This window comes from Stegostoma tigrinum, chromosome 14 (assembly GCF_030684315.1).
Source record: "Stegostoma tigrinum isolate sSteTig4 chromosome 14, sSteTig4.hap1, whole genome shotgun sequence".
In the NCBI taxonomy this organism is placed as follows: Eukaryota; Metazoa; Chordata; class Chondrichthyes; order Orectolobiformes; family Stegostomatidae; genus Stegostoma; species Stegostoma tigrinum.
The window spans coordinates 41,156,336-41,182,712 of NC_081367.1; the positions used below are offsets into that span (position 1 = coordinate 41,156,336).

The 26,377-nt window shown below is 41.4% G+C and overlaps 1 protein-coding gene across 1 annotated transcript in view; it reads right to left on the reverse strand.

The window, feature by feature from the left end:
- LOC125457740 (probable cation-transporting ATPase 13A4) overlaps positions 1 to 26,377 on the reverse strand; it is a 97,553-nt gene that overhangs the window by 35,570 nt on the left and 35,606 nt on the right. Inside the window, exons 12-17 of the mRNA XM_059650892.1 lie at positions 25,877 to 26,065; positions 23,671 to 23,732; positions 22,704 to 22,854; positions 20,609 to 20,692; positions 15,234 to 15,390; positions 4,721 to 4,838 (exon numbers count right to left, since the gene is read on the reverse strand). Coding sequence (XP_059506875.1) covers positions 4,721 to 4,838; positions 15,234 to 15,390; positions 20,609 to 20,692; positions 22,704 to 22,854; positions 23,671 to 23,732; positions 25,877 to 26,065 — 761 coding nt within the window. The remainder of the gene's footprint in view (positions 1 to 4,720; positions 4,839 to 15,233; positions 15,391 to 20,608; positions 20,693 to 22,703; positions 22,855 to 23,670; positions 23,733 to 25,876; positions 26,066 to 26,377) is intronic.

Sequence of the window (26,377 nt, forward strand, 5' to 3'; positions counted from 1 at the left end):
GAGAAGTTGTTGAGTGTGAGGACGAGTTCCGCTAGGCGGATGAGAGTGTCGGTGGAGGGGGCCTGGTCGGGCCTGCGGGACAGGAAGAAGCGGAGGGCCTTGAGGCCATCTCCATGCGGAATGCAGGTGTACAGGGACTGGACGTCCATGGTGAATATGAGGTGTTGGGGGCCAGGGAATTGGAAGTCCTGGAGGAGGTGGAGGGCGTGGGTGGTGTCACGGACATAGGTGGGGAGTTCCTGGACCAAAGGGGAGAAAATGGAGTCCAGATAGGTGGAGATGAGTTCGGTGGGGCAGGAGCAGGCTGAGACGATGGGTCGACCAGGGCAGGCAGGTTTGTGGATTTTGGGAAGGAGATAGAAACGGGCCGTGCGGGATTGGGGAACAATGAGGTTGGAGGCTGTGGGTGGGAGGTCCCCTGAGGTGATGAGGTCATGAATGGTGTTGGAGATGATGGTTTGGTGCTCGGGTGTGGGGTCATGATCGAGGAGGCGGTAGGAGGTGGTGTCGGAGAGTTGGCGTCTGGCCTCGGCGATGTAGAGGTCAGTACGCCATACTACCACTGCGCCACCCTTGTCTGCGGGTTTGATGGTGAGGTTGGGGTTGGAGCGGAGGGAGCGGAGGGCTGCCCGTTCTGCGGGGGAGAGGTTGGAGTGGGTGAGAGGGGTGGAGAGGTTGAGGCGGTTAATGTCTCGACGGCAGTTGGAGATGAAGAGGTCGAGGGAGGGTAGGAGGCCTGGGGGTGGTGTCCAGGAGGAGGACTTGTGTTGGAAGCGGGTGAAGGGGTCAGTGGAAGGAGGGTTGGGTTCCCGGTTGAAGAAGTAGGCATGCAGGCGAAGACGGCGGAAAAACTGCTCTGTGTCCGACCGTGACTGGTATTCGTTGATGTGTGGTTGTAGGGGGACAAAGGTGAGCCCCTTGCTCAGGACTGACCGTTCGTCCTCAGTCAGTGGGAGGTCTGGGGGGATGGTGAAGATTCGGCAGGGCTCAGGGTGGCTGTCTCCTCTGGGGTTGCAGGCTGTGGAGGTTGTGGGCGGAGCGATGATGTCGTCGGCCGTGGGCGGGGTTCCGTCGGCCGTGGGCGGGGTGCCGTCGGCGTCGACCGTGGGCGGGGTGCCGTCGGCGTCGACCGTGGGCGGGGTGCCGTCGGCGTCGACCGTGGGCGGGGTTCCGTCGGCGGTGGGAGGATCGGGGTGGGCGGCAGCAGCTGAGGTGAGGGTGGTGTGTGGGGTGTTGTACCTGGACGTGGAGGTGGTGACTGCAGCAGCGGTTCCGGAAGTTCTGTGGCCGGCGGAGGCGGATGTGGCGTCATCGGTGGGGTCTCCGGCCGTGTCCTCATGGTCAATGGCGGCGGGTGCATGGTGGGGGAGGGGCAGGGACAGAGTCGGGATTTGGGAGGCGCAGGAATCCTCTTGTGGGTGGCAGGGGCCCGTGAGTTGGTTGTACTTACGATGTTTGGTGTCCAGTAAAGCTGAGTGGAACTGGGTGTTCAGTCTGTGGATCCTGCGGAGGATAAAAAACAGCAGCGGTCCTTTGCAGGTCTGGGAGAGGGAGGCTCTGAGCTGGGGCAGGCTGGAGTGCAGTGTGTGGAGGTGCCGGCGCATGGCTGCGAGTGTCTGTTTCAGGACTCGCAGGGAGAAACGCTTCTGAAGGGCCTGAATATTCTGGGTGTAGAGGTGGTCACGGTTGGGACCAAATTGGGAAGGCTGAAATGTGGACTGTAGTCCCTTGGGGATGATCTGGTTCCGTAGGCAGGTGCTGAGAAAGGTGATGTGGCTGTGGTACCTGGTTTGCTTCAGGACATGGTCGAGCAGTTTCAAGGCCGAAGAGATTACAAGAGAGTTGCAATGGGAGAGAGATTCCCTGAGGTTGGTCCGGAGGGAGGAGGGTAACTTCTTCAGGTTAGGCATCCCTGGAAGAGGCTTCGCAGTGAGGTTAAAATAGTATCAGAGATAATGGGAACTGCAGATGCTGGAGATTCCAAGATAATAAAATGTGAGGCTGGATGAACACAGCAGGCCAAGCAGCATCCCAGGAGCACAAAAGCTGACGTTTCGGGCCTAGACCCTTCATCAGAGAGGGGGATGGGGGGAGGGAACTGGAATAAATAGGGAGAGAGGGGGAGGCGGACCGAAGATGGAGAGTAAAGAAGCTAGGTGGAGAGAGTGTAGGTGGGGAGGTAGGGAGGGGATAGGTCAGTCCAGGGAAGACGGACAGGTCAAGGAGGTGGGATGAGGTTAGTAGGTAGCTGGGGGTGCGGCTTGGGGTGGGAGGAAGGGATGGGTGAGAGGAAGAACCGGTTAGGGAGGCAGAGACAGGTTGGACTGGTTTTGGGATGCAGTGGGTGGGGGGGAAGAGCTGGGCTGGTTGTGTGGTGCAGTGGGGGGAGGGGATGAACTGGGCTGGTTTAGGGATGCAGTGGGGGAAGGGGAGATTTTGAAACTGGTGAAGTCCACATTGATACCATATGGCTGCAGGGTTCCCAGGCGGAATATGAGTTGCTGTTCCTGCAACCTTCGGGTGGCATCATTGTGGCACTGCAGGAGGCCCATGATGGACATGTCATCAAGAGAATGGGAGGGGGAGTGGAAATGGTTTGCGACTGGGAGGTGCAGTTGTTTGTTGCGAACTGAGCGGAGGTGTTCTGCAAAGCGGTCCCCAAGCCTCCGCTTGGTTTCCCCAATGTAGAGAAAGCCGCACCGGGTACAGTGGATGCAGTATACCACATTGGCGGATGTGCAGGTGAACCTCTGCTTAATGTGGAATGTCATCTTGGGGCCTGGGATGGGGGTGAGGGAGGAGGTGTGGGGACAAGTGTAGCATTTCCTGCGGTTGCAGGGGAAGGTGCCGGGTGTGGTGGGGTTGGAGGGCAGTGTGGAGCGAACAAGGGAGTCACGGAGAGAGTGGTCTCTCCGGAAAGCAGACAGGGGTGGGGATGGAAAAATGTCTTGGGTGGTGGGGTCGGATTGTAAATGGCGGAAGTGTCGGAGGATAATACGTTGTATCCGGAGGTTGGTAGGGTGGTGTGTGAGAACGAGGGGGATCCTCTTGGGGCGGTTGTGGCGGGGGCGGGGTGTGAGGGATGTGTCGCGGGAAATGCGGGAGACGCGGTCAAGGGCGTTCTCAATCACCGTGGGGGGGAAGTTGCGGTCCTACCATGAGGGTTTTTACAGGCTGGCACATGATACATTCCAATGTCTATGGATCTCGAAAATGTGTGCAGGGTGCCTATGGAGTGTTCGCTGAGGTCTTGATGTACATTGTCCAACACACAGATTCTGTGGAACAAGCAGTGAACTGAAGCCACCACTTACCTGTTCTGACTTCTATATCAAGTAACTACTGTTTTGCTCACTGCAGATGGTCAAATAGAAAGTTGCATATTAATGACATGAGTTTTACTCTTACTAAGGTCATTAACAAGTCATAATCTCTCTCCATAGGCAACTCACTGCCTAGTGAAAATCTTGCCTCAATGGCTGGAACTTGGTTAAAAATTGCAGCAAGTTTTTCCTGAATCTGAGATAGATCTTGCTGGGCTTCGAGCATGTTTTAGCCCCATTGCTCACCAGATTCCATGTCATTCAGGTCCCTATAAGATGCTAACCTGCTTCTTTCTCAGTCTAATGCTGGATGTCCTCTAAATATATAATGTGAGATCACCTCCTGTCTCATTTACACTTCTCTGGACAAAACCCCATAGATCCTAAACCTCAAAGAGAACAAATCCCAACCTAAATTTAATGGCCTTTGCAATATTGAAACTCCCAGGACACAGGCAGAAAAATCAGGTACTGATCTACAATCTACAATCCTCAGCACTTTGCAAGAGTAACTGTTTAAAGAATAATTTTACTCCTTATGTAAGATTGACATTAGTGATATGTAAATTCAATTTTAAAAATTCCAAATAAAATTCTAGGCTAATGGCAACTTTGTAACTGCTCTTCATTGTCTTAAAAACCTATTGGGTGCACTAATGTGCTTTAAGGATGTTAAACTGTGCTGTCCTTACCTGATCTGGCCTACATATGACTCCAGATCCACCTGTAATGTAATTTACTCTTAACTGCTTATGGACAATTAGAGATGGGTACAAAATTTTGCACTAGCCAGTGATACCCAAATTTCATGAATGGAAATAAATAAATTTCCAATAACACTTGATATTCACATCTATATGGGTAAATGCTTTGTGTTTTGTACATGTTGGAACACTAAACCTTTTATAAAGAATTTGAAAGATTTTTCTGAGGAATTGTTGTGTAACAACAGTATTTTTACAAACATGATCACATGGCCTGTCATTTACAATTTTTTTTATATATACACTAGCATTTCACTTTTGCTTGTTATGCATTGGTTGCTTGGTCTTTCAGATGCGTGAGAGTTGCAAATTGTGACAAATACAGATAACCAGGTATCAACATTTATTCTGAGGAAGGGTCACTTAACCCGAAATGTTAACTTTGATGTCTGTCCACAGATGCTGCCAGGCCTGCTGAGCTTTTCCAGCAACTTGTTTTTCTTTCTGATTTTCAACATCCACATTTCTTTTGGCTTTATCAACATTTATTAAGTAGCTTTTGAGAGGTTGAATTCATACGTTTACAGGTGTCATTGAGACTGTGGGCTTTTTAAAATAAAAATTACCAAGATTATTGAATTCAAGAAGGAAGATCATAGTGTCTAATAATGGGAGTGTGCTGGTTTCACTTACCTAGTTAAATTGGCGACATTGATATCTCTGCCATTCCAAAAAGACTTAAATGCAAATCCAATAACTCGAAAACCCTGCTTTGTGTAACGCTGCAGTTCGGTTGAAAAACTTCGTGGAACTGCAAAATATGTAAATTATGCTGTAAGTATTATTGCAAAATACTCTTCTCTCTGCCAACATAAACAAAAAGAGACAGAAAATATCTGTGTACCCTAATGTAACCTAGCCTCGTTGAGAAAGATTGCATCCACATTTGTGCTGAAGTCCCTTTTGCCTGATTTTAGAGTGCATCCCAAAGCAATCCATGCTATTGGCTAGTTTTATGCTCAGTGGTATTCAAGATTGACACTTGTTCCAGTTGTACATCCACCCTTAAAGGCAGTCTGATCCTCTTAAAGGGGAGTTGTATTGATTGAAGTGAAACCACTACTGCCGATACTACAATTTCATGCAATGTTAGAAATGGGATTCCCTTAAAAAACTGTATTAGTTTAGTATTCCATATTTTGTACAGCATGTAGCATGAGGCCTCATTTAACTATGTCACCGTAGTAACTAACACAAAGAATGCTGGAGAAACTCAGCAGATGGGCTGCGTCTGTGGGCAGAGGAAAACAAAGTTAGAATTAGAATTAGATTTTTAGGATTAGAATTAGATTTTATTGTCACGTGTACTCAAATGTACGAATACATTAATACAGTGAAAACTTTATAAAGTTGCCATTCTGTGCCACCATCTTGGTTACAAAACTAGAATTTTAAAACCAAACAAGAGATATAAAAGAAACAGGCCCAAAAGAAAGAAAAACATACAGATCTTCTTAAAGCCCCATCTCAGAATAGGGATACAGAAGGCTCAGCCAGCCTGCGAGTCTCGCATTGATTGCCAGGAGGAGCCATGTTGTTACTGCCACTGCCACTGCTGCTGCCTCCGAGCACCAGGAGGAGCTGTAACCTCGCTGCCTCTGCTGCCTCCAAGCACCAGGAGAAGTTGTAACCTCGCTGCCTCTGCCTCCGAGCACCAGGAGGAAGTGTAACCTCGCTGCAGCTGCAAACCACTGGGAGGTTACCACCATTCCATACATGGCCTGTTCTGACTGCCATGCCAGTGCTGACAACTGCACTGCAAAAAGCTGCAAATTAAAGAAAATGAGAAAAAAGGGAGAAAGAAAAATAAAAGGGAAAAAGAGCAAAAGCAAAAAGATAAAGGAACAGATGGGAGCAGACAAGCCTTGGGCACAGGAGCGCAAACGCAGTCCTGCTACTCAGCCACCATCTTAGCTAACACTAATGGTAATGTTTTGAGTCCAGTTTGACTTCTTCACAACTGGTGTCCAACCATTCAGTTCTGAAAAAGAGCTAGATCAGACTCAAAACATTAACTTTGATTCTCTACCCACAAATACTGCCAGACCTCCTGAGTTTCTCCAGCATTCTATGTGTTTCTTTCAGATTTCCAACATTTGCAATATGATGTTTTTGTCACATTGGTCGTTAGCCTATTTAGAATGCAAACAAAAGTCTTATTAGGTGTCACACAACCCTATTAAGAATATAGCTTTTTTTTTTAAGATGACTGTTCTTGGAAGGAATGAAAATACGTAAATGAAGGTGGGCAAGGGGCAATGGTTATCTGACGTCATCAGTAGCTACCCCAATGACATTGGTCAAAGGATTCGGACAATTAATTGACTCAGCACAATCTACCAATCCCTAAAAATAGAGTATTTCAACAACTCTGATGAAGGGTCTAGGCCCAAAACGTCAGCTTTTGTGCTCCTGAGATGCTGCTTGGCCTGCTGTATTCATCCAGCCTCACATTTTATCATCACTCTCTATTTCAACAAGTGTCAGGCACAGAGGGCAGTGCTGGAAGGTGGCAGTCTTCATCAGAGAACTGTCTTCTTCAAATGGAAAATGGATCGGAGGAAGACCCAGAAAGAGTTCCCTCATACCCTGGCTAAAGAACATGATGCTACCTTCACAACTTTAATGAGACAGACACATTCCATACCAAACAGTCTATTTGTCCTTTGGTATCAGTGAACCAACTCTAATTGTTATGGTTTTATATTTCCTCATAAGTCAACTTTCCTGCTCCTCTGATGCTGCCGGGCCTGCTGTGCTCCTCCAGTTCCACACTGTTTTCTCTGACTCCAACATCTGCAGTTCTTACTTATCTCTTATGATGCCAAAACTGATGCTTCTTAACAGACATAAAAAAAACTATCAGAAAATTTCTTTCAAATGGCCAACTGACTACTTTCGGTGACTGTTCTTGAACTTCAAAATCAAAAGCAATTGGAGATAATGCAAATGGTGCACCAGGGAAGACCCCTAGATTAACAGATGGACTGTGAAATCTTTAAATATGGAAATGAACAAGAGTGGCTCTATTTCCATAGGAGATCATTCTGTACTGAGTAGGAAGCTTAATGCAAGGAATCTGGTATGTGCATATAGGTAAGGGCCAGCGATTGCATTTTTCCATGATATCTCCAAGCCATCAAACAAACAGGTTTCAATGCTGCTTAATGCACCACATCCCCATTATTAACACATTAACAGACCTAAGGCGGCAGGATGCAGGCTCTACTTCTGGAGAAACCACATTACCCTTGCACAACCTTCAAATGATGCAAGGCTCACCTCCACCTTTATTACCTCTAGTTACCTTGAGCAAGCACATAATGTGCATATGTTGCAGCATGACCGTTGACATCTTTCCCTTTCTCTGACAGGATACTGTGGCACATAACAGAAGAGAATTGAACTTTCAAAGCACAAAATGCCTTAATTGCTGGAACTCTTCCACAGGAGATGGCTTTCTACTTCAGGGGTTCCGCTCAGAGTCTGTGGTTATTGATATTGTCAGGACTTTGAGGATCATAGTATATTCTTATGCTACGCATCTTCTCAGATCCCAGTTCACATTCCTCACTTCTGAATTTTGAGAAAGGGTCACTAGACCCAAAATATTAACTCTGATTTCTCTCCACAGATGCTGCCAGACCTGCTCAGCTTTTCCAGCAACTTCTGTTTCCGTTTAGATTCCCTACAGTGTGGAAACAGGCCCTTCGGCCCAACAAGTCCACACCGCCCCTTGAAGAATCCCACCCAGACCCATCGCCCTATAACCCACACACCCCTCGAACACTATGGGCAATTTAGCATGGCCAATCCACCTAACCTGCACATCTTTGGACTGTGGGAGGAAACCGGAGCACCCGGAGGAAACCCACGCAAACACAGGGAGAATGTGCAAACTCCACACAGACAGTCGCCCGAGGCTGGAATTGAACCCGGGTCCCTTAGAGCATCTGCAGTTCTGTTGGTTCGCATTCCTCACTACTTGGTATAAACAGAAATCTGCATTTGATGTGACTGTGACCTTAGGCTTCCCTCTATATTAGGCCAGTGTTGTTTACAAATCCTCACACATCACGAGTGAATTTCTGTTTCAAATAACCAAACATGGTTGGCAGTCCAGCCGCATTCGTTTTAGAAGGAAGGGAGGCAGCAACCTCACACCACTGATGAAGAAGCATCATCACTTAGTCTGATATGTACAGCAATAAACTCAGATACCAGCATTGGGTATACATCAGGTGAGTCACCGGGTATGAGGGGTATGCAGCCAAGTGAAAGGCAAAGAATGGTACGTGCACCAACTCTCTAAAGATGCAGTTGCACAGGAATTCTGTTGCTGAAAATGCAGATGAGAGCATTTATCAAGCAGAGTAAAGGAGAAATCTGACAAACAGAGATACCAAAATACTGAGTATTTCTTTTATTCATTTGTAGGATGTGGAGGTCACTGGTTGGCCAGTATTTCTTGGCCGTCCCTTGTTGCCCTTGAGAAGGTGGTGGTGAGCTGCCTTCTGGAACCACAGCAGTCCTCTTGGTGTGGGTGACCCACAATGCTATTAGGGAGGGAATTCCAGGATTTTGGCCTAGCACTAGTGAAGGAAAGGTGATATATGTCCAAATCAGGTGAGTAGCTTGGAGGAGGACTTGGAGATGGTGATGTTCCCACGTGTCTGATGCCTTTGTCCTTCTAGGTGAAGGTGGTCGTGGGTTTGGAAGGTGCTGTCTGAGGATCTTTGGCGAATTTCTGCAGAGCATCTTATAGCTAGTACACACTGCTGCCACCGAGTGTCAGTGGTGGAGGGAGTGAATGTTTATGGGTGTTGTGCAAATCAAGTGGGCTGCTTTGTCCTGGATGGTGAATATATTTGTGAGCTAGCCAAGCAGCCTCTTAAAGGGCCTGGAGGTGTCCACATTCAATGTGACAGAGGGCATTGCATTGAGCTTGTACACCATTCTTTCCAGAAGGAGAAATCTGACAAACAGAGATACCAAAATACTGAGTATTTCTTTTATTCATTTGTAGGATGTGGAGGTCACTGGTTGGCCAGTATTTCTTGGCAGTCCCTTGTTGCCCTTGAGAAGGTGGTGGTGAGCTGCCTTCTGGAACCACAGCAGTCCTCTTGGTGTGGGTGACCCACAATGCTATTAGGGAGGGAATTCCAGGATTTTGGCCTAGCAATAGGCCAAACTCTATGATATCTCCGCTCCAGCACGTGGTGACTGCTGGCTCAGCTTTCAGTGCAGCCTGGGTGGAAGCCAGCTAATGTCACGGTGCTGCAGTGGAAGCTCAGACAGAGTCATACAACACATAAACAGGCTCTTCTGTTCAACTTGTCAATGCCAACTAAGTTTCCCATGCTAAACTAATCCCACTTGACAGCATTTGGCCTGTATCCTTCTAAATCTATCCTATTCGTGCAGCTATCCAAATGACTTTAAATGTTGTAACTGTATCTGCATCTACCACTTCCTCCGGAAGTTCATGCCATAAATAAACCACCCTGTGTGTGAAAAAGTTGCCCCTCAGATCCCTCTTAAGTTTTTCTCCTCTCACTTTAAAAATATGCCCCCTAGTTTTGAACTCCCTGCCTATCAGAAAAGACTTTTGCTCTTCACCTTATCTGTGCCCCTCATGATTTTATAAACCTGCATAAGGTCACCCCTCAAACTCTTACACTCAGTGCAAAATGTCCCAGCCTATCCAACCTCTCCTATAACTCAAACTCCCCCAGTCCTGACAACATTGTAGTAAATCTTTTTTGAGCCTTCTCCAATTTAATATTGTCCTTCCTATTGCAGGACAACCAAGACTTTACACAGTACTTCTAAAGCAGCCTCACCAACGTACAACCTCAACATGACGTTCAAACTTCTATTCTCAAAGGCCTAAGCAATTAAGGCAATCATGCTAAATACCTTCTTAACCACCCTGTCAACCTGTGTCACAACTTTCAAGGAACTACGTACCTGAACATTTAGGTCTCTCTGCATGATAACACTACTCAGGGCCTCACCACTAACTGTACAAGAACTGCCCTGTTTGCTTTCCCAAAATGGAATATCTTGCATTTATCCAAATTAAACTCCATCTGCCACTCTTCAGCCCATTGGCCCAATTGATCAAGATCCCTTTGCAATCTTAGACAAGCTTATTCATTGTCCACTATACCAACAGTTTTGGTGTCATCTGCAACTTGGAAACATGCTTCCTAAATTCTCATCCAAATCATTTATATAAATGACAATTAGTGGGTCCAGTACTGATCCTTGTGGAACACTGCTGGTCACAAGTCTCCAATTCGAAAAATGTTCATCCTGAAGAAGGGTAACACCTGAACATTGTCTGCTCCTTTCCTCCAGATGCTGCCAGGCCCGCTGTGTTCTTCCAGCCTCTGGTTTTTCAACCCTCCACCACCACCCTCTCTCTACTCCTGTCAGGTCAATTTTATATCCAATTAGTGAACTCTCCCTCAATCCCATGTGATCTAACTTTATTAGTCCGTCTACTATGCAGAATTTTGTCAAAGGCTTTTCTAAAGTCCATGCAGAAAACGCGTACCTGTCAGCCCTCATTTATCTTCTTGGTCACATCCTCAAAAAGCTCAAATCAAGCTTATGAGACACAATTTCCCTCGCACAAAGCCAAGCTAGCTATCCCTAATCAGTCCTTGCCTCTCCAAATGAATGTAAATCCTGTCTTTCAGAACCACCTCCAACAATTTACCTGTTACTAATGCCAGGCTCAGAGGTCTATTGTTCCCAGGCTTCTCCTTACAGTGTTTGTTAAATAAAGGCACAACACGAGCCACCCTCAAGTCCTCTGGCACCTTACCCATAGCTATATATGATACAAATATCTCTGTAGTGGCCTGGTAATTTCTTCCTCAACTTCCCACAAAGTCTTGTTAGCTTAACACCTCTCCAATAGCTTGAGCAAGATTGTCAACAATGAACTCTGTTCCAGCTCTGTTCAGATGAAACATCTTGGCTTATACATGTGGCATTTCTCCTATAGCCAATTCCCACGTGTCCCAGGAATCCAGAAGTTCTGCTTCCTGCACTGCTTTTTCAGGCAGGCATTCATCGGTCTCATCTTCCTATTTATCAAATGCCTTCTGGAAATCTAAGTATAGCATATTCACTGATCCTCTTTAACCACGATACATGTATTTCTTCAAAGAACTCTCGTAAATTAACCAAACATAATTTCCCTTTCATAGCATCACACACTGAGTCTACCCGATCACCATAAACTTTTCTGAAGGCCCTGCAATGACAACTATAGTAATGGCTTCTAATATTTTTTCCTGTGGAAGATATTATACTAACTGTGGTTGTTGGATTTCTGTTTCCTGCTTTTTTTTAAAATAAAAAAGAGAGTTATATTTGTTATCTTCCAATCTAAATGGGAGAGATCTATCTCACTACCCTCTTCTTTAAAGAGTGTAGGATGAAATCCTTTGGGACCCAATGACCTATGAGCATACAGCTCCATACCACCTCTCTGGTGATTGTAAGTTTCCTGAGTTCCACTTTGTCTTCCATTTCCTGATATATAGCTGCTTCTGGGATGTGACATGTACCCTCTGTAGTGAAGACTGATGCCAAATACCCATTCAATTCATCTGTCATGTCTTTATTTTCCGTTATCAATTCTTCAGACACATTTTCTATAATAGCAAAGCTCATTTTGTTAACTATTTATAAACGTTTATGGAATTCTTCCTGAAAGTTTTACATTTTAGAACAGTATTCTCCAGCACTGTAATTTTTCAATGCTTATTAATTCTTTAGATGTGTTCTTATATCCTATTCAAACTAACCTGCCATTTCTCTTTGCACAAGTAAATGTTTTTTCTTTAAGTTTGACATATTCTTTAAACTTACTAGATAGTGGGTTATGAGTTGCTTGGACTTTCTCCTGCTCATTGGCATGCATCAATTCTGTATTTTCTGAAATATCCCTGAAGTACCTGATATTGCTTCTAACTGAGCTATCATTTAACCTAATTTGCTTATTCACTTCAGCGAGTTTTGCTATCGTTTGCATATAATTTTAAAAAGTCTCAGACCCACTTCTCACTCCCTCAAACTGAACGTAAAATTCAATTATATTGTGCTCACTGCTATCTGAGAGCGCATTCACAATGAGAACATTAATTAATCCTATCTCATTGCACAATACCAGGTCAAGTATAGCCTGCTATCTGATTGATTCCAGATCATGCTGTTCTAAGAAACATCCTGAAAACATTCTATGAACTCCCCATTTAAGTTACCTTTACCCACCTGACTCTTCCAATTTGTATATAGATTAAAATCTCCCATCATTATCACCATGACTTCCCGAGAAGCTCCCACTGGTAGTTCATTGATATTTCATCCTATTGTGTGGTTTCTGTTAGGCGGCCTGTACATCACACTCAAAACTGACTTGTTGCCTCTAATTTCTCATCAAGCCAAACCATTTCCTCATTCTGGCTTCCTGAATTTAGGTCATCTTCTCTATTTTGCTAATTCCATCCTTGATTAAGATTGCCACTGCTCCACTTTTCCCGAGCTTCCCATCCTCCCTAAATATCCTGTACCTCTTAATGTTCAGATCCAAATCCATATTATGACTGTATAACTACAAGGTCATGTGTAATTATTTATATTTGTGCTCTCAGTTCATCTGTTCGGATTCAAATATTACACACGTTCAAATACTGAGCCATTGGATTTCTTCATTTATTCTTTTTGTAATCTACAGTCTTTCCTGTTAATGTTCGTTCAGATTTATAATCTCTAGCCCTTCCTGTCACGATTTATTTCTACTTTCCTGGATTAATAATCACTCATTTTTTTGTTGTCTCTACTCTGATTTATCACTTTCTAAATTTGTTTCCTTGCCCCCAACATTTTGTTTAAAAACATCTCTACTGCCTAGTTACGTATCAAGGACACGGCCCCAGCATGGTTTAGGTGGAGATTATCATTGGTATAAATTGCACTTCCTCCAATATTGGTGTCAGTGTCACACGAACTGGAACACTTCTCCCATGCCGGTCTTTGAGCCATGTAATCATCTCTCTGATCTGATTTTCCCTACACAGATGGCCCAGGTAATAATCCAGAGTGCCTGGCTCCTTGCATTAACAATGCAAAACCTCTCTCTTTTTCCTGTCTATATTATTAGTACATACATGGACCATGCCGCTCCCTCTGTAAATTGGTTTCCCTGAGCAGATGTTCCAAGTCCTTGTAGTGGGCAAGCTACACAGCCAACTGGATTTGCATTCTTTCCTGCAGAGATCAAAATCAACCCCACAGACGATACTGTCTCCTACTTCCCCTGCATTCCCCTTTTTCTCCCTTCCCACATAAATACCTCCCAGTATCATGGTGCGGTGGACAGTGATGTCATCCATCTGTAGCCCTCACTCTCAGGCAGTCAGTCAATCTGAAAGAATCTCAAGTCTGTTGGACAATTGTAAACGCTGAGGCTTTTTATCCTGCCCTCAGAGACCCCTTAAATGCCTAACTCACAGTCACATTGTCCAACTCCAAAACATTGAACAAATCAGAAAAGCTTTGACACGACTTAACTGGGAAGGGTGCGCTGATAACCGTACCCCACCGTTCCACAGTAATTACAAAATGGAAAAAAATGTATAAAATCACATTTTACTTTGTGGTTGATTTTTGCAATGATGATCATCTGTTGGCAGAAGATGATATTCATTAATTCAATGGTTGATGTGACAGACCCAGGCCGTTTCTTGCTTTAGAATTCTTCTTCTTCTTCAACTCTTTGTTTTTCTGTCTTTTTCCCCACATACAGAGACGTATGTTTTCTGTCAGTGAGTGACTGTTTCTTTTCCTCTGCTGTTCTTTGTACATGCAAGATTTTAACACTCCACAGGCTCAACTAATCAGAAGGCTGTTGTCAGGCAGGATTTCCTTAACTTAAAAGATTCTCGAGCCAGTTAGTCTCGATCTCCCAAATTCTCTTCCCTACTGCTTCAAGAAGCAACATTGTATTATCCAGTGCAATAAAGTGCAGCACTTGATTTAAGTGCAAAACTCTCCTGGTTTATCAGTAATAGTAGTTCAACTTAATTTTAGTTTATAATTCCAAAATAAAAAAAAAGTGGTGTATTAACCTTACCCAAAGACTGCCTCTTCTATCCCTGCATCACAGTGCCAGCAGTTCAGTGTCCAGCTCAAACTCTGAACTAACGCTGCTCAAACTTCAAACACTTACTGCAGACAGGTATGCCCTGGATCAAACTGGCATCCAAAAACTCTCATGCTGCAACTATGATACTTCATGGAGACAGAGTAGCAACATAGAGTATTACAGCATGGAAATAGGCCTTTCAGCCCAAACTGTCTATGTTGTGCATGGTGCCCACTTAGCTAGTTACAATTGCCCACATTTGGTCAAAATCCCTTCAAAACCCTTCCTATCCACGTACTGTTCAGATAGTTTTTAAGTGTTGCTATTATACCTGCCTCAACCACTTTCTCTGGCTGTCCATCCCATATACACATCAGGCTCTGCATGCAGAAGTTGCCCCTCAGGTCCTTCTTCAACCTTTCCCCTCTCACCTTAAACCTATACCCTCAAGTTTTCAATTCCCCATCCCTGGGAAAAAGACTGTATGTATTCATCCTATCTATGCTCCTTATGATTTTATGCACCTCAATAAAGCCACCCCACATTCTTCCACGTACCAAGGAGCAAAGTCTTAAACTGGCCAGCCTTTCCCCTATAACTCAGTCTTACTACTCCTGGCAACATCCTCGCACATCCGCTCTGCACACTTTCCAGTTTAACCATGTCTTTCCTATAACAGGGTGACCAAAACTGTACACAATACTCTAAGTGTGGCCTTCTCGTCCTATCCAGCCCTTTCATCCTAAATGTGTTCAAATTCATATTGATTTTCACAAATTAATTATTTTATTGTATTATATATTTTCATATATTTTGTTGACCTTACCACCAGGATATCTTTCATTTTTGATTTTCTCCTAATATAAGTGTTTCAGAAATATATATCAAGAACTTCATGTATAACACTTATTTCAGGAACTGATCACAATATTGATAAGTGATTTGTTGAATGCCTTAATTTTCACAGATAGCCATTCAAACCTGTTTCAGGTTTACATAGTTGAATAACCATCTCAGGTGCTCCCTTGAGGTAAACAGTCAGTTTTTCTTTTCCAATCACTTGAGTTATAACTGACATTCTCTGGAGTGTTGGTGAGAATGGATATTGTTTCAGGACAATAATTCCTTCCTTTGATACCTGTAATACACAACAATATTAACGTGCAAATGTCTCTAATATACTTTGGGTGCCATTAATTTGCTGTTATTGGCTCCACAGGACTTTGCAGCCCAGGATGTTATTTGTCCTCCTCCAGATGCCACCTTCTCCATTAACTTCCACTGCTTCAAACAGTTACCATTTTTCCTAAGAAAACAACTTCAACCATTCCTTCTGGCCAAAAGTTCCAACATTTCATTGTGCCACCTCATAAATACAAATTGATAGCATTATCACTATGTCCCCAGAGCAGATATATGATTATCAATTGTCTCTACAACACTGTTTTGAAAAACCTTTAACTGTCATTTTACTCATCTTTGCTCTGTAAAACCATAAGTTCATCAAACATAGAAGCAGAAGTAGGCCATTCAGCCTTCTGAGTCTGCTGTCATTCAATGAGATCATGGCTGATCTGATAATCTTCAATAGCAGTTTTCTGTCTTTTCTACATAATTCTTGCCTCCCTTACTGATTAAGAATCTGTTTATCTCAGCCTTGAATATACTTAATGATCCAGTTTGAACAGCCCTCTACGATAAAAAGAGTTCCACAGATTCACTACCGTCTGAGAGAAGAAATTCCTCTTCATCTGTGTTTAGTGGACCATTCCTAACTCTGTCCTCTCTCTCTAAACACTTCTACAAGAGGAAACAACCTTTCCTCATCTGATCTGATAAGGGCCCCAACAGTCTTGTCTGTTTCTATGAGGTCAGCTCTTATTCATCTAAATTCCAATGAATAGGGGCCCAACTTACATAACTTCTCCTCATAAGACAGACCCTCCATACCTGGTATCAGCCTACTAAGCTCTCGCTGGGCTGCATCCAATGGCAGTATATCTTTCCTTAGTTAAAAGGCCCTAAACTATTCACAGTATTCAAGCTATGGTCTGAAAAATGTCCTGCATAGTTTTAGCAAAACCTCCCTACTTCTCTACACTTTTCCCTTTGAAATAAAGGCCAACATTCAATTTGGCTTCCCTATAATCCACTGAACTTTAATGAATTACTAAAAGCTACCATCTATGAGGGGTCCCAAATCCCTCAAATCTGTAGCTTTCTGCAGTTTTTGCCCATTTAAATAATATTTAGCTCCTCTAATGTTCTTGTCAGTGTATAACCTTACATTTTCTCATATCATATTCAGTCTGCCAAGACTTTACACACTTACTTAACCTGTGTTCCTCTGCAGACTCTACAATTCTCATCACTTGCCTTGCCACCTACATTTGCATCATGAGCAAACTTGACTTTGGCACATTCTCTTTACTCATCTAAGTCATTACTCTGCAGGACAAATATTTGTTGCCCCAGCACAGGTTGTGATCCTTGCAGGACAACACTAGTTATTGGTTGCAGTCCTTAAAATGTCCCCCATATCCCAACTCTCTGTCTCCTATTATTTAGCCAATCATCTATGCATGTTATTATACTACCTGTGTTTGAAAGACACAAAATGGCCAACAAGGAATAAGTGTAATTAAACAGCCTGGTCCAGGATTTAAGTGAAACATAATGGTATCTTTGAAGAGGGCTACTCCAACGTGAACGGGAGACCTTACAAGCAACCGTCTGAGACAGCTTGATAAAGATGCCTCAGGACAGACAAGTGATTGATTCCAGTGTCATTAATAAAAGGATGTTGTTCCATTAGGTGAACAGCACCAGTTAGAACCAGGGTTGTAAATCTCAGTCCATGAACCAGTCAGCCTAATTCAGTAAGTAGCTATGAAAAACAACAGCTAAAGCTATTTTGTAGTAATCAGCATTTGCTTTGAAGTTATTTCCAATATTAAAAAAAAGTTGAAATCTTTAGCTGGAACCTAAGTATAGATGCATGTATAATCAAAGTATTATAGAAGTATTGGAGGAAAAAAGATTTAAACTAGATGTGAAAGTTAATTCATCTCATGCAATGTTTTTCTTATCTCTAGAAAGATGCCAGGTATGTCGTGAACAAAATATTTTGTTTGCAACCTATTAGTTACAAAGTGCTAACAATAGAAGTAGTTGTATAACTTTACAATTTATAATTAACTATATAACAGAAGTTAATATATATAAATCCAGTAGCAGTTAGTTTAAACCAACTGTCAATTGTGTTTTTAGATGTATTTTCTACTGTCTCAATTATATAAGTGGAATAACAATTTTTGATAGAGATAACACATGGAATACAATGAATAACAGAATTCAAATAGCCCAGAAGGTCCTTGCTTCGCTCATTATCCACCTGCCTCTGGCTGAGACCTTCTGCCTGAATTGTGGAATCCTGGCCATTTGGATCATCATATCTGTGCCAACTCTCCAAGTGAGCAATTGGCCTAATGCCATCTCCCTTTAGTTCCAGAATCCTCAACCTGTGGAAATAGTTTCTATTTATTTACCTTGTCTTTTCCTGTTAGTATCTTGAAAGTTTCAATTAGATTACCTCTTAACCTTCTAAATTATCGAGAATATAGGTCGAGTTTGTCTAATGTCTCCTCATAACTTAAAGTCTGGAGTCCAGGTATCGTTCTTGGGAACTATGTTATATCTTCTTCAAAACTATACATCCTTCCTAAAATATTTCCATCCCTTTTCCATGGAGGATTAATCTAGACTGCTAATCATTGATACATGCAAGGTTACAATGAGACTTCTATCAGCAACAACTGATCAGATTGAATTTCAGTACAATCCCCCTTACCGAGTTATACCACTTTGATTCTAATGTGTATGAAGTGTTGCTGAACAAAGGAACCTTGGAGTGCAGGTTCATATCCTTGAAAGTGGAGTTTCAGGTAGACAGGACAGTGAAGAAGGCATTTAGTACACTTGCCTTTCTTGGTCAGTGCAACGAGTATAGGAGTTGGGAGGTCATGTTGCGGCTGTACAGGACATTGGTTAAGCCATTTTTGGAATACTGCATTCAGTTCTGGTCTCCTTGCTATAGGAAAGATGTTGTTAAACTTGAAAGGGTTCAGAAAAGAATTGCAAGGGCCCAGCCAGGGTTGGAGGGTGAGATGTAGGAGAGGCCGAATAGGCTAGAGCTATTTTCTCTAGAGCAATTGAAGCTGAGGGTGGCTGTTTAGAAACTTATAAAATCACGAGAGGCATAGTTGGGGTCAATGATCAAGGTCTTTTCCCCACAGTAGTGGAATCCAAAACTAGACATGATAGGTTTATGGTGAGAGGGAAAGATTTAAAAGGGACCTAAGGGGCAACTTTTTCATGCAGAGGGTGGTGCATGTATAGAATGAGCTGCCAGAGGAAGTGGTGGAGGCTGGTACATTTACAACATTTAAAAGGCATCTGGATGAGTATATGAGTAGGAAAAGTTGAGGGAAATATGCCAAATTCTGACAAAAGGGACTAGATTAATTTAGTATATCTGTTCTGCATGAACAAATTTGATTGAAGAGTCTGTTTCCACACTGTACATCTCTACGACTCTATAAGCAAGCCTGGGACTGACCAGAAGGGGTATAACCAGTAACTTTGAAATGCGAATTAATAGGATACATAGAAAGATCCCAAGTCCTGGCAATTACTATGTCTGTTAAACATCTCAAGATCATGGGAACCTGGGCTGATCATAGGAATGCCCATTATTAGATGTTTCACAGGATTGGATGTATAGAAGAGGAGGAAAGGGCACAGTGACTATGCTGTGTGTGATGATTCTGACACAAAATGTCTTAAAATGCTATATTTCACTGTAAAAATCCCAGTGTGTCATTGATTTCTCTTCTGATTGGAGTGGTGATTAAGAGAACGACTGGGTTCTCACATCAAGACCAGATTCAGGGAAGATCTTTGGCTTTCTCCCTGCATTAATCGGTTGTTGCTTGAATAAAAGTCTGCCACTTTCTTGAATCCTGCCTGCTTTCTGAATCTTTATCCCTGGTTGGAGGGCGACACTCTTACGTGACTCATCTTATTAAGTAGCCAACTGTGTGGTACTTTATCAAGTACCTTCTGAAAATTCAATTATATCACATCCACTGTGTTCCCTTTATCTATCCTGCTTGTAACTGCCTCAAAATATCCAGTCAATTTGTTAGGCTTGATTTCCCATTCTTGAAGCCATGCTGACTCTGCTGAATAATGTTATGGATTTATAAATGCTCTGTTTTTTCATCTTGTATGATAGACTCAACATTTTCTGAATAACAGGCAATAACAAGTAAATTGGCCTATGGTTACCTGTTTTGTTTTTGTCTCCTTGCCTTTTTAAGTTTAAGTTTAAGTTTTCGAATCAACTGGGACTGTTCTAGAATCTGAGGATTCCTGGAAGATGACCACCAGAGCATTCACTATCTCTGCAGCTACTTCCCTCAAGGTCCTGGATGTATCCCATCAGGTCCAGGGGACTAATCAGTCATTAGTCCCATTAGTTTCCTTAGTACATTTTCTCTTAGTTACGGTTATGATATTTATTTCCTCTCTCTTCCTTTTGCCCCTCAGTTGTTTAGTTATTTTGGAATGTTATTAACATCTTCTACTGTATTTATTCAACTCCTTTGTTATCTCCTAGTTGTCCATTACAATTTCCCAGCCTCATTCTCTAAAGGAGCTTACATTCATTTTGACTTCCCTCTTCATTGTTATACATTCACAGAAGCCCTTGCTGTCTGTCTTGCTATTCCTTTACTCAAAGTCTATTTTCCTAGTCTTCAATGTTTTTATCATCTTTTGTTGAATTTAAAACTCTCTCAATCCTTTGGCCTACCACTAACTTTCACCACATTGTATGCTTTTTCTTTTAATTTGATGCTATTCTTCATTTCCCTGGTTAACCATAGTTGGCTTATGCCTTCCTAGAATATTTCTTCCTCACCAGAATATGTCTTTGCTGTGAGCCTGAACTTATTTATCTTAAATATATACCATTGTTCGTCAACTGTCTTTGCTGCTAAACTCCTTTCCTAGCCCATTCTGGCTAGTTCTGTCCTCACTCATTTCTGATCATCCTTATTTAAGCTTAATTCCAATATCGCAAATGTTTGCCAGTAGTTTCCCATCCTGAGATTCAATTTGGTGAACTACACCCTTGAGAATGGAGAGGTGTGGATTGAAAGAATTTCCACTTGGGTACAAACTGATAAGCTGAAATTAATCACTTCTAGGAGTGGAAACCACAGGTTTTCTGACAAATTGAATTCTGCTTTGGAAGCAATGTATCAGAGTTTTGTTTAAAAGAAGACACATACCTTGTTAGCTTTAGGTCCTGGTTTGACAATGAATGAATGTGTTTCCTCATTTTGCAGCTTTAACATTGTATTTTCTTTCAACTCCTGTAATAAGTTCAATAAGTGTATAGTTTAATTAAACTTTTAATTGATTAAACTCAAAATATATCTTAGTGTTTGTATACAGTCATGTGGACAAAGGCAAATTGCTAATCTGTCTACATTTCCATGATGAACTCCCCCATACTTGTAATAATACTGGTAAAATATCAATTCAAAGCATGAGGTGGGATGAAGGAATTAACTTACATTTTCAGAGGAACTTTACATACTCAGAACTTCCCAAAGTGCTTCAAAAGTCATTGCATCTTTACAGTGTAGAAAGAGGCCATTCAACTCATTAAGCCTGCACCCTCCAAAGAGCATCTCACCCAGACCCATTCCCCACACGATCCATGTAACCCCACATGTACCATGGCTACCACCTTGTCTGTACAAGATGAGGCAATGTAGCATAGCCTATCCAACTATCTGCACATATTGGGACTGTGGAAGGGAACTCATGCAGACACATGTAGAATGTGCAAACTTCACACCGGCAGTAACCCAAGGCTGGTATTAACCTGGGTCCCTGGTGCTGTAAAGCAGCAGTGCTAACCATTGAGCCACCATGCCAGACCAAAGCAATAATTATTTTGGAATTGTAGTCACCCATGAATCTACAGGCAGCTGCAATATTCAATCTACATGCTAAGTTCCACAAATAGTAAAGAACAGTAATGACCAAATTAATTTTAATTGCACCTGTTGAGAGATGTTGGTTAGGACACAGGGAAACCTTCTGTGTGATTTTTTGAACAGTGGCCCTTGTTTACAATCTCAGCTAAAAGACACTAACTTCAGCAGACCAACACATCATTGGCTATATAATCCACTGTCAGGTTTATTTTTGCTCACTGCAATTTTTTAATCAATATTATTTTGCTGATCAGCTTGTTCACAATATTTACAGTAAATTTATTTTGAGGTTGTGTTATACACACAGAGTAAATTCATATCAGTTTCAGCCACAACTTGACCTCTTTCCCTTCAGTTTGCACTCCAGAAAGCCAACTGGTGAAGAATAAACCTAAAGCTAACCTTTGCACACTTTAAAAAAACAATGTACACATTATAACACACACATTCTAACCCAACAGTAAGAGTTTCAATTTGTATTTATTTGTAGAGGAAGAAGTGAAATATCAGTTAACACCTATTACCTGCATATAATTAAATATAACTAATTTATCATTTATAAGGTTATGCTCAACAGTCACACACAAAATCCATTTTCTATCAGGTTGCCTTCCAAACATGGGAATAATTTGCAAATGCGCAGATTTAGGCAAATAGACAAAAAAAAAATCAAATGAATAGTGTTACCTTGAGAATGGAGAGGTGAGTTGAAAGAATTTTCACTTAATCTGCCTGACAGGTCAGTTATAAAATGTGATCACCTGACTTAGTTTTACTTCCTGTTCACTTCAGTTTAAGTGCAAGTGGGATTTAATTGGCAACAGTTTTCCAATCAGCCAGTTAGGTTAAAAGTACTTTCAAGATGTCAAAGTAATTTTTAATTTACCAGAATCTTCTGGTGCATTTCAAGATCCTGCAACATTTGCTTTGCAATCACATAAAACAATACTGAAATAATGACACAAACAATGGTTTAAGTTTACGTAGAACACTCAGGACAGAAAAACATTCCAATGCATTTTACCGACATTTGGTCAGTAATGGGTGCTGAGACAGTAGGAGAGGAAACCAAAGTTTTGCTAGAACAGATGATTTTCAAAATTTCAGAAAAACTTGAAGTAGAATAGATAGTGCTCAAGAAGCTAAAGTCACAATTAACAACTGTGAACCAAATGGCAGAGGGATATGCATATAAGATCACAGGTATGGAGAGTTTGGGAACAAGGATTGTGAGCCTAAAGCAATAAATAGAACACTACATTGAGCATGATTTTGGAAAATAATAATGCTAAGCTTTGAACTGAAGTAATTCATCTGGGTCTTAGTTTGTGAAAATAAAAGCATACAATCCTTTTAAAATATGTCATGCATCTCTTACCCAACGAGTGATCTCAAACATTTTCAAATCCAAAGGGTCACCTTGAAGAGTGTTGTCTACATGGACTAGTGAATGACAACTGACCATAGCACCAAAGAATGGCCCCCATGGTATCATATCCCCACTGTTAAACTTGAATATATTCTGTAAACTGAACATTTAGAAAAGTTTCAATAAAAGCACAAAATCAGTCATAACACTACATTCTATTATGCCTTAGTTAACAATTTATAACTGTCATCATTTTTCATAGGTAAGCTAAAACCATGTTGAAATATCAAAAGTATCACTAGTGACAGTAATTGCCATTTTAGTGTTTCAAAGATGAAAATATTTTCCAAAGATATCATAAAGTAGGAATTGTTTATTTTGATTATGTAATTTGTACGCTCTAAAAATAATCATGGCAAGATGTCCAACAATTTACATGAAGTGCTAGGTTGCTGCATTTCCAAAGAAGTAAATAAAATAGATAAAGCATAGATGCTAAATAAAAACCGAAAGAACTGCGAATGCTGTATATCAATAACAAAAACAAAGTTGCTGGAAAAGCCTAGCAGGTCTGGCACCATCTGTGAAGGAGAATAAAACAGAGTTTTAACTCAGAGCTGTTCTGAGGAAGGGTCATCGGACCTGAAACGTTAACTCTGTTTTCTCCTCCTCAGATGCTGCCAGACCTGCTGAACTTTTCCAGCAACTTTGTTTTTGTTCAAAGTATAGATGATCTTCACTCCAGCAATCTCTGCTGAGCTACACGTTCTGATATCACACTTTTCATATTGTCCATGACCAGGAGAGATATGTATCTTCCACAAAAGTTGAAATGTCAATCCCAAAACCAATTTTGTAGTGAGAATTTAAATGTATTTAGCAGCTTAATTACTTGATATACTACTACTATTCTTTTACACTGTGCATCTTCAAACCTTGCAAAAGTTTCTGTTTCAATAATTTCAAGGCAACGTACCCCTTTCCTTTAGTTGATACTAAGCCCCACAAATCCAGTCCATCCTCAGTCAGAGTTCCAGTCTGCATAAAGTACAAAATAATAAATATATCTGATAAAAAGAACAGAGTGGAATAAAGCAATATGGTGTTCATAGCATAAACAAAATTGATCTTGTGTTATGTTTTGGCTTCCTGGTGCACCAACACCTAGCATACTTGATTGAAATTCTTCTCTCTGCTATTTTAATGGATATTTTATTAAATTATTCAAAATTGTGGAGAGGCGGATTTCAAGATGAAAATATGAAATGTACTCTCCACTACTCATGAAAAGCAAATATATGGAATATAATCAATTAATGCAGTTTAAATATTCATTTTAGTCAGAGCAGACATAAACTTGTAGATCTTCCTGCCTCCCTTCTTTCTCTTTTGACTCTTATTCCTCTTTGTGAGCTGAGCAGACGTCCCCCCTAAAGACTTATCTCAGAGATGATGTAGATTCTCCATTCTTTGCCTCATCATGTACACTATCAGATTCTGGTTTAAATTACAGCATATGTACCTCTTGTGTAAGACTAGATGGTCTTTATAGTGGATTAAAGCTATACCTTGTGCACATTTTGTTTGGGTTTGTACATGGGTCCGAGTGGCTGCATCAACCTGTGCTCTCATGCACTGCCTCTGCCAATGACCGTTCTGCCACATGATTTGCAAAACCAATCGAAAACTAGACATTTTCTTGGTGTATGCAGATCACTACACCTTTTGTACGCCTTGCTAAGTTTAGTGTTCTCACAATTGTGTCAACTATGCATTTGTACTTTGGACCTGTGAGGTTCACTTTATATCTGCACCCATCTCTCAGTAGTTCTTTCACACTAGAAATCTTTGATTTTCTCAGCACATCTTCCTGGGAACCTTCCATGGAGGTGGATACAAGTACAAACTGAACAATTCTGCTTGCTAGCTCCCTTTCTAAGAAATCATGTAATAACATATTGAGCCCCTTTCTCTGCACAAGCTCACAAATTGGCTTTATGTATTTTGCCAATCTTAGCCTAAATGACATGAATTCTAGTCAATATATATTGGGGTTTAATCTGATGTTGAATTGGTTTTCTAGTGTGGTTCATAGCAATTGGGGATCTTTTCGATCTTCAATTATTAACCTTGATGTGTTACATCTATGTAGATCATTGTTCCCAGTTGCTTAGCCAATCTTAATGGCTTGCTTTCCTATTTTGGATGACCTGAATCCTGAAACCATAGCTATGAATGCTGTTTAAACATTTTAATTGCTGTTTGGAGGTCTGCTGTGTCCCAGTTTAAACTTGGAAATTTTGTGGATTCTCTGAAAGTGTGACTTTGATCTTAATCTCTTGATATTGATCCAGCATATACCTAGACCCTAGATCAATTGCCTTCCTCAAGTGAGTTCAACTGTATTCTCAAGTAAAATTTGTCTGCTTATCATCAAATTGCTAACAAAGATATCAAAGTTTGTTTCATACGTTTTAGTGTGAGTTAAAACTGTTGGCCATATGTTCCACCTGTAGATTGAATGTAGATTAACAAGCACAATAGACCACATCAGTATGATATATACAACACTGTTCACTAAGTCGTGAAATAATAATTATTTATTATTATCTAATATAATAATCTAATAATCAATCATCATGGTTTGATTAACTCCTTAGGTTAGTTTATTTGAAATAGTAGAACACATTACAAGTAGTGAAGCACTCATTACAGCAAACCAACTGATCTCTGAGTGTGCAGCTTACAGAAATAAAGTTGATGAACTACAAGGAGCCCTTAAAGATGAACTCTCTTGAAGGAAGAGAATGCATACAACTGATATGACTAAATGAAACAATGCTAAAATAAACTAGCGCAACAAAGAGGCAACGTTTGGGGGAAGTTATACCTCACTTTAGCGCATCTTTCCCAATGTCTGCATTTCCTGTACAAAAGAAAACATAAATAATATCTCCAAAGACTTCAGCTTTCAATTACTGCTTTATCAAAACTTTCTGAGCAGTCCTCCTGTTCCTTCTTCCATTCATGGTTACAAAATCAAGGTAAATAAGTGACAGTGATGTGAAATACAAGTTTAAGCCAGCCTGAAAGGTTGTAATATTGAAAGGATTGCCTTGAGATATATGTAATAAGAAGTAACAAGTTAACATAAATACGTCTAAGTTTAATTATAGGCACACCTTGTCAAAGCAGATAAGATTCAGCTGTCCACAAATATTGATCCTCTGTGGGCTGATACAAAAGATTCCCTTCTTTTTCAGTCTTTCTTGAGCATATATTATGCCTATAGTCACAGAAGCTGGTAGGGCAGGTGATACAGCAATAGTTATCACATCAAGTGCTTTCCTCACAACTTTCCCTGGTGGTACCTATTAGAGAAGAATATTGTCAATAATCTTTCAATGATTTAAGCATATCAGGTAAGCCCAAATATAATAAAGTAGATGTTGTGCAAAAACCTCTGAAGATTTCTAAAAGGACACTATGTAAACTGTACTGAATTATTCAAATCATTTTGGTCTACAATTTACTATAACTTGTGAATGAATAGCACCTACCTTTTGTTAATTTTGACTTTGCCAAGAATGTAATTTCCATAACCTTTTGTGCTGTAAGTTGTTCTACGTTAGTGGTCCAAGTATGCTACCCAAGACGTCTGGAATTTGTATAGCAAAGTGTGG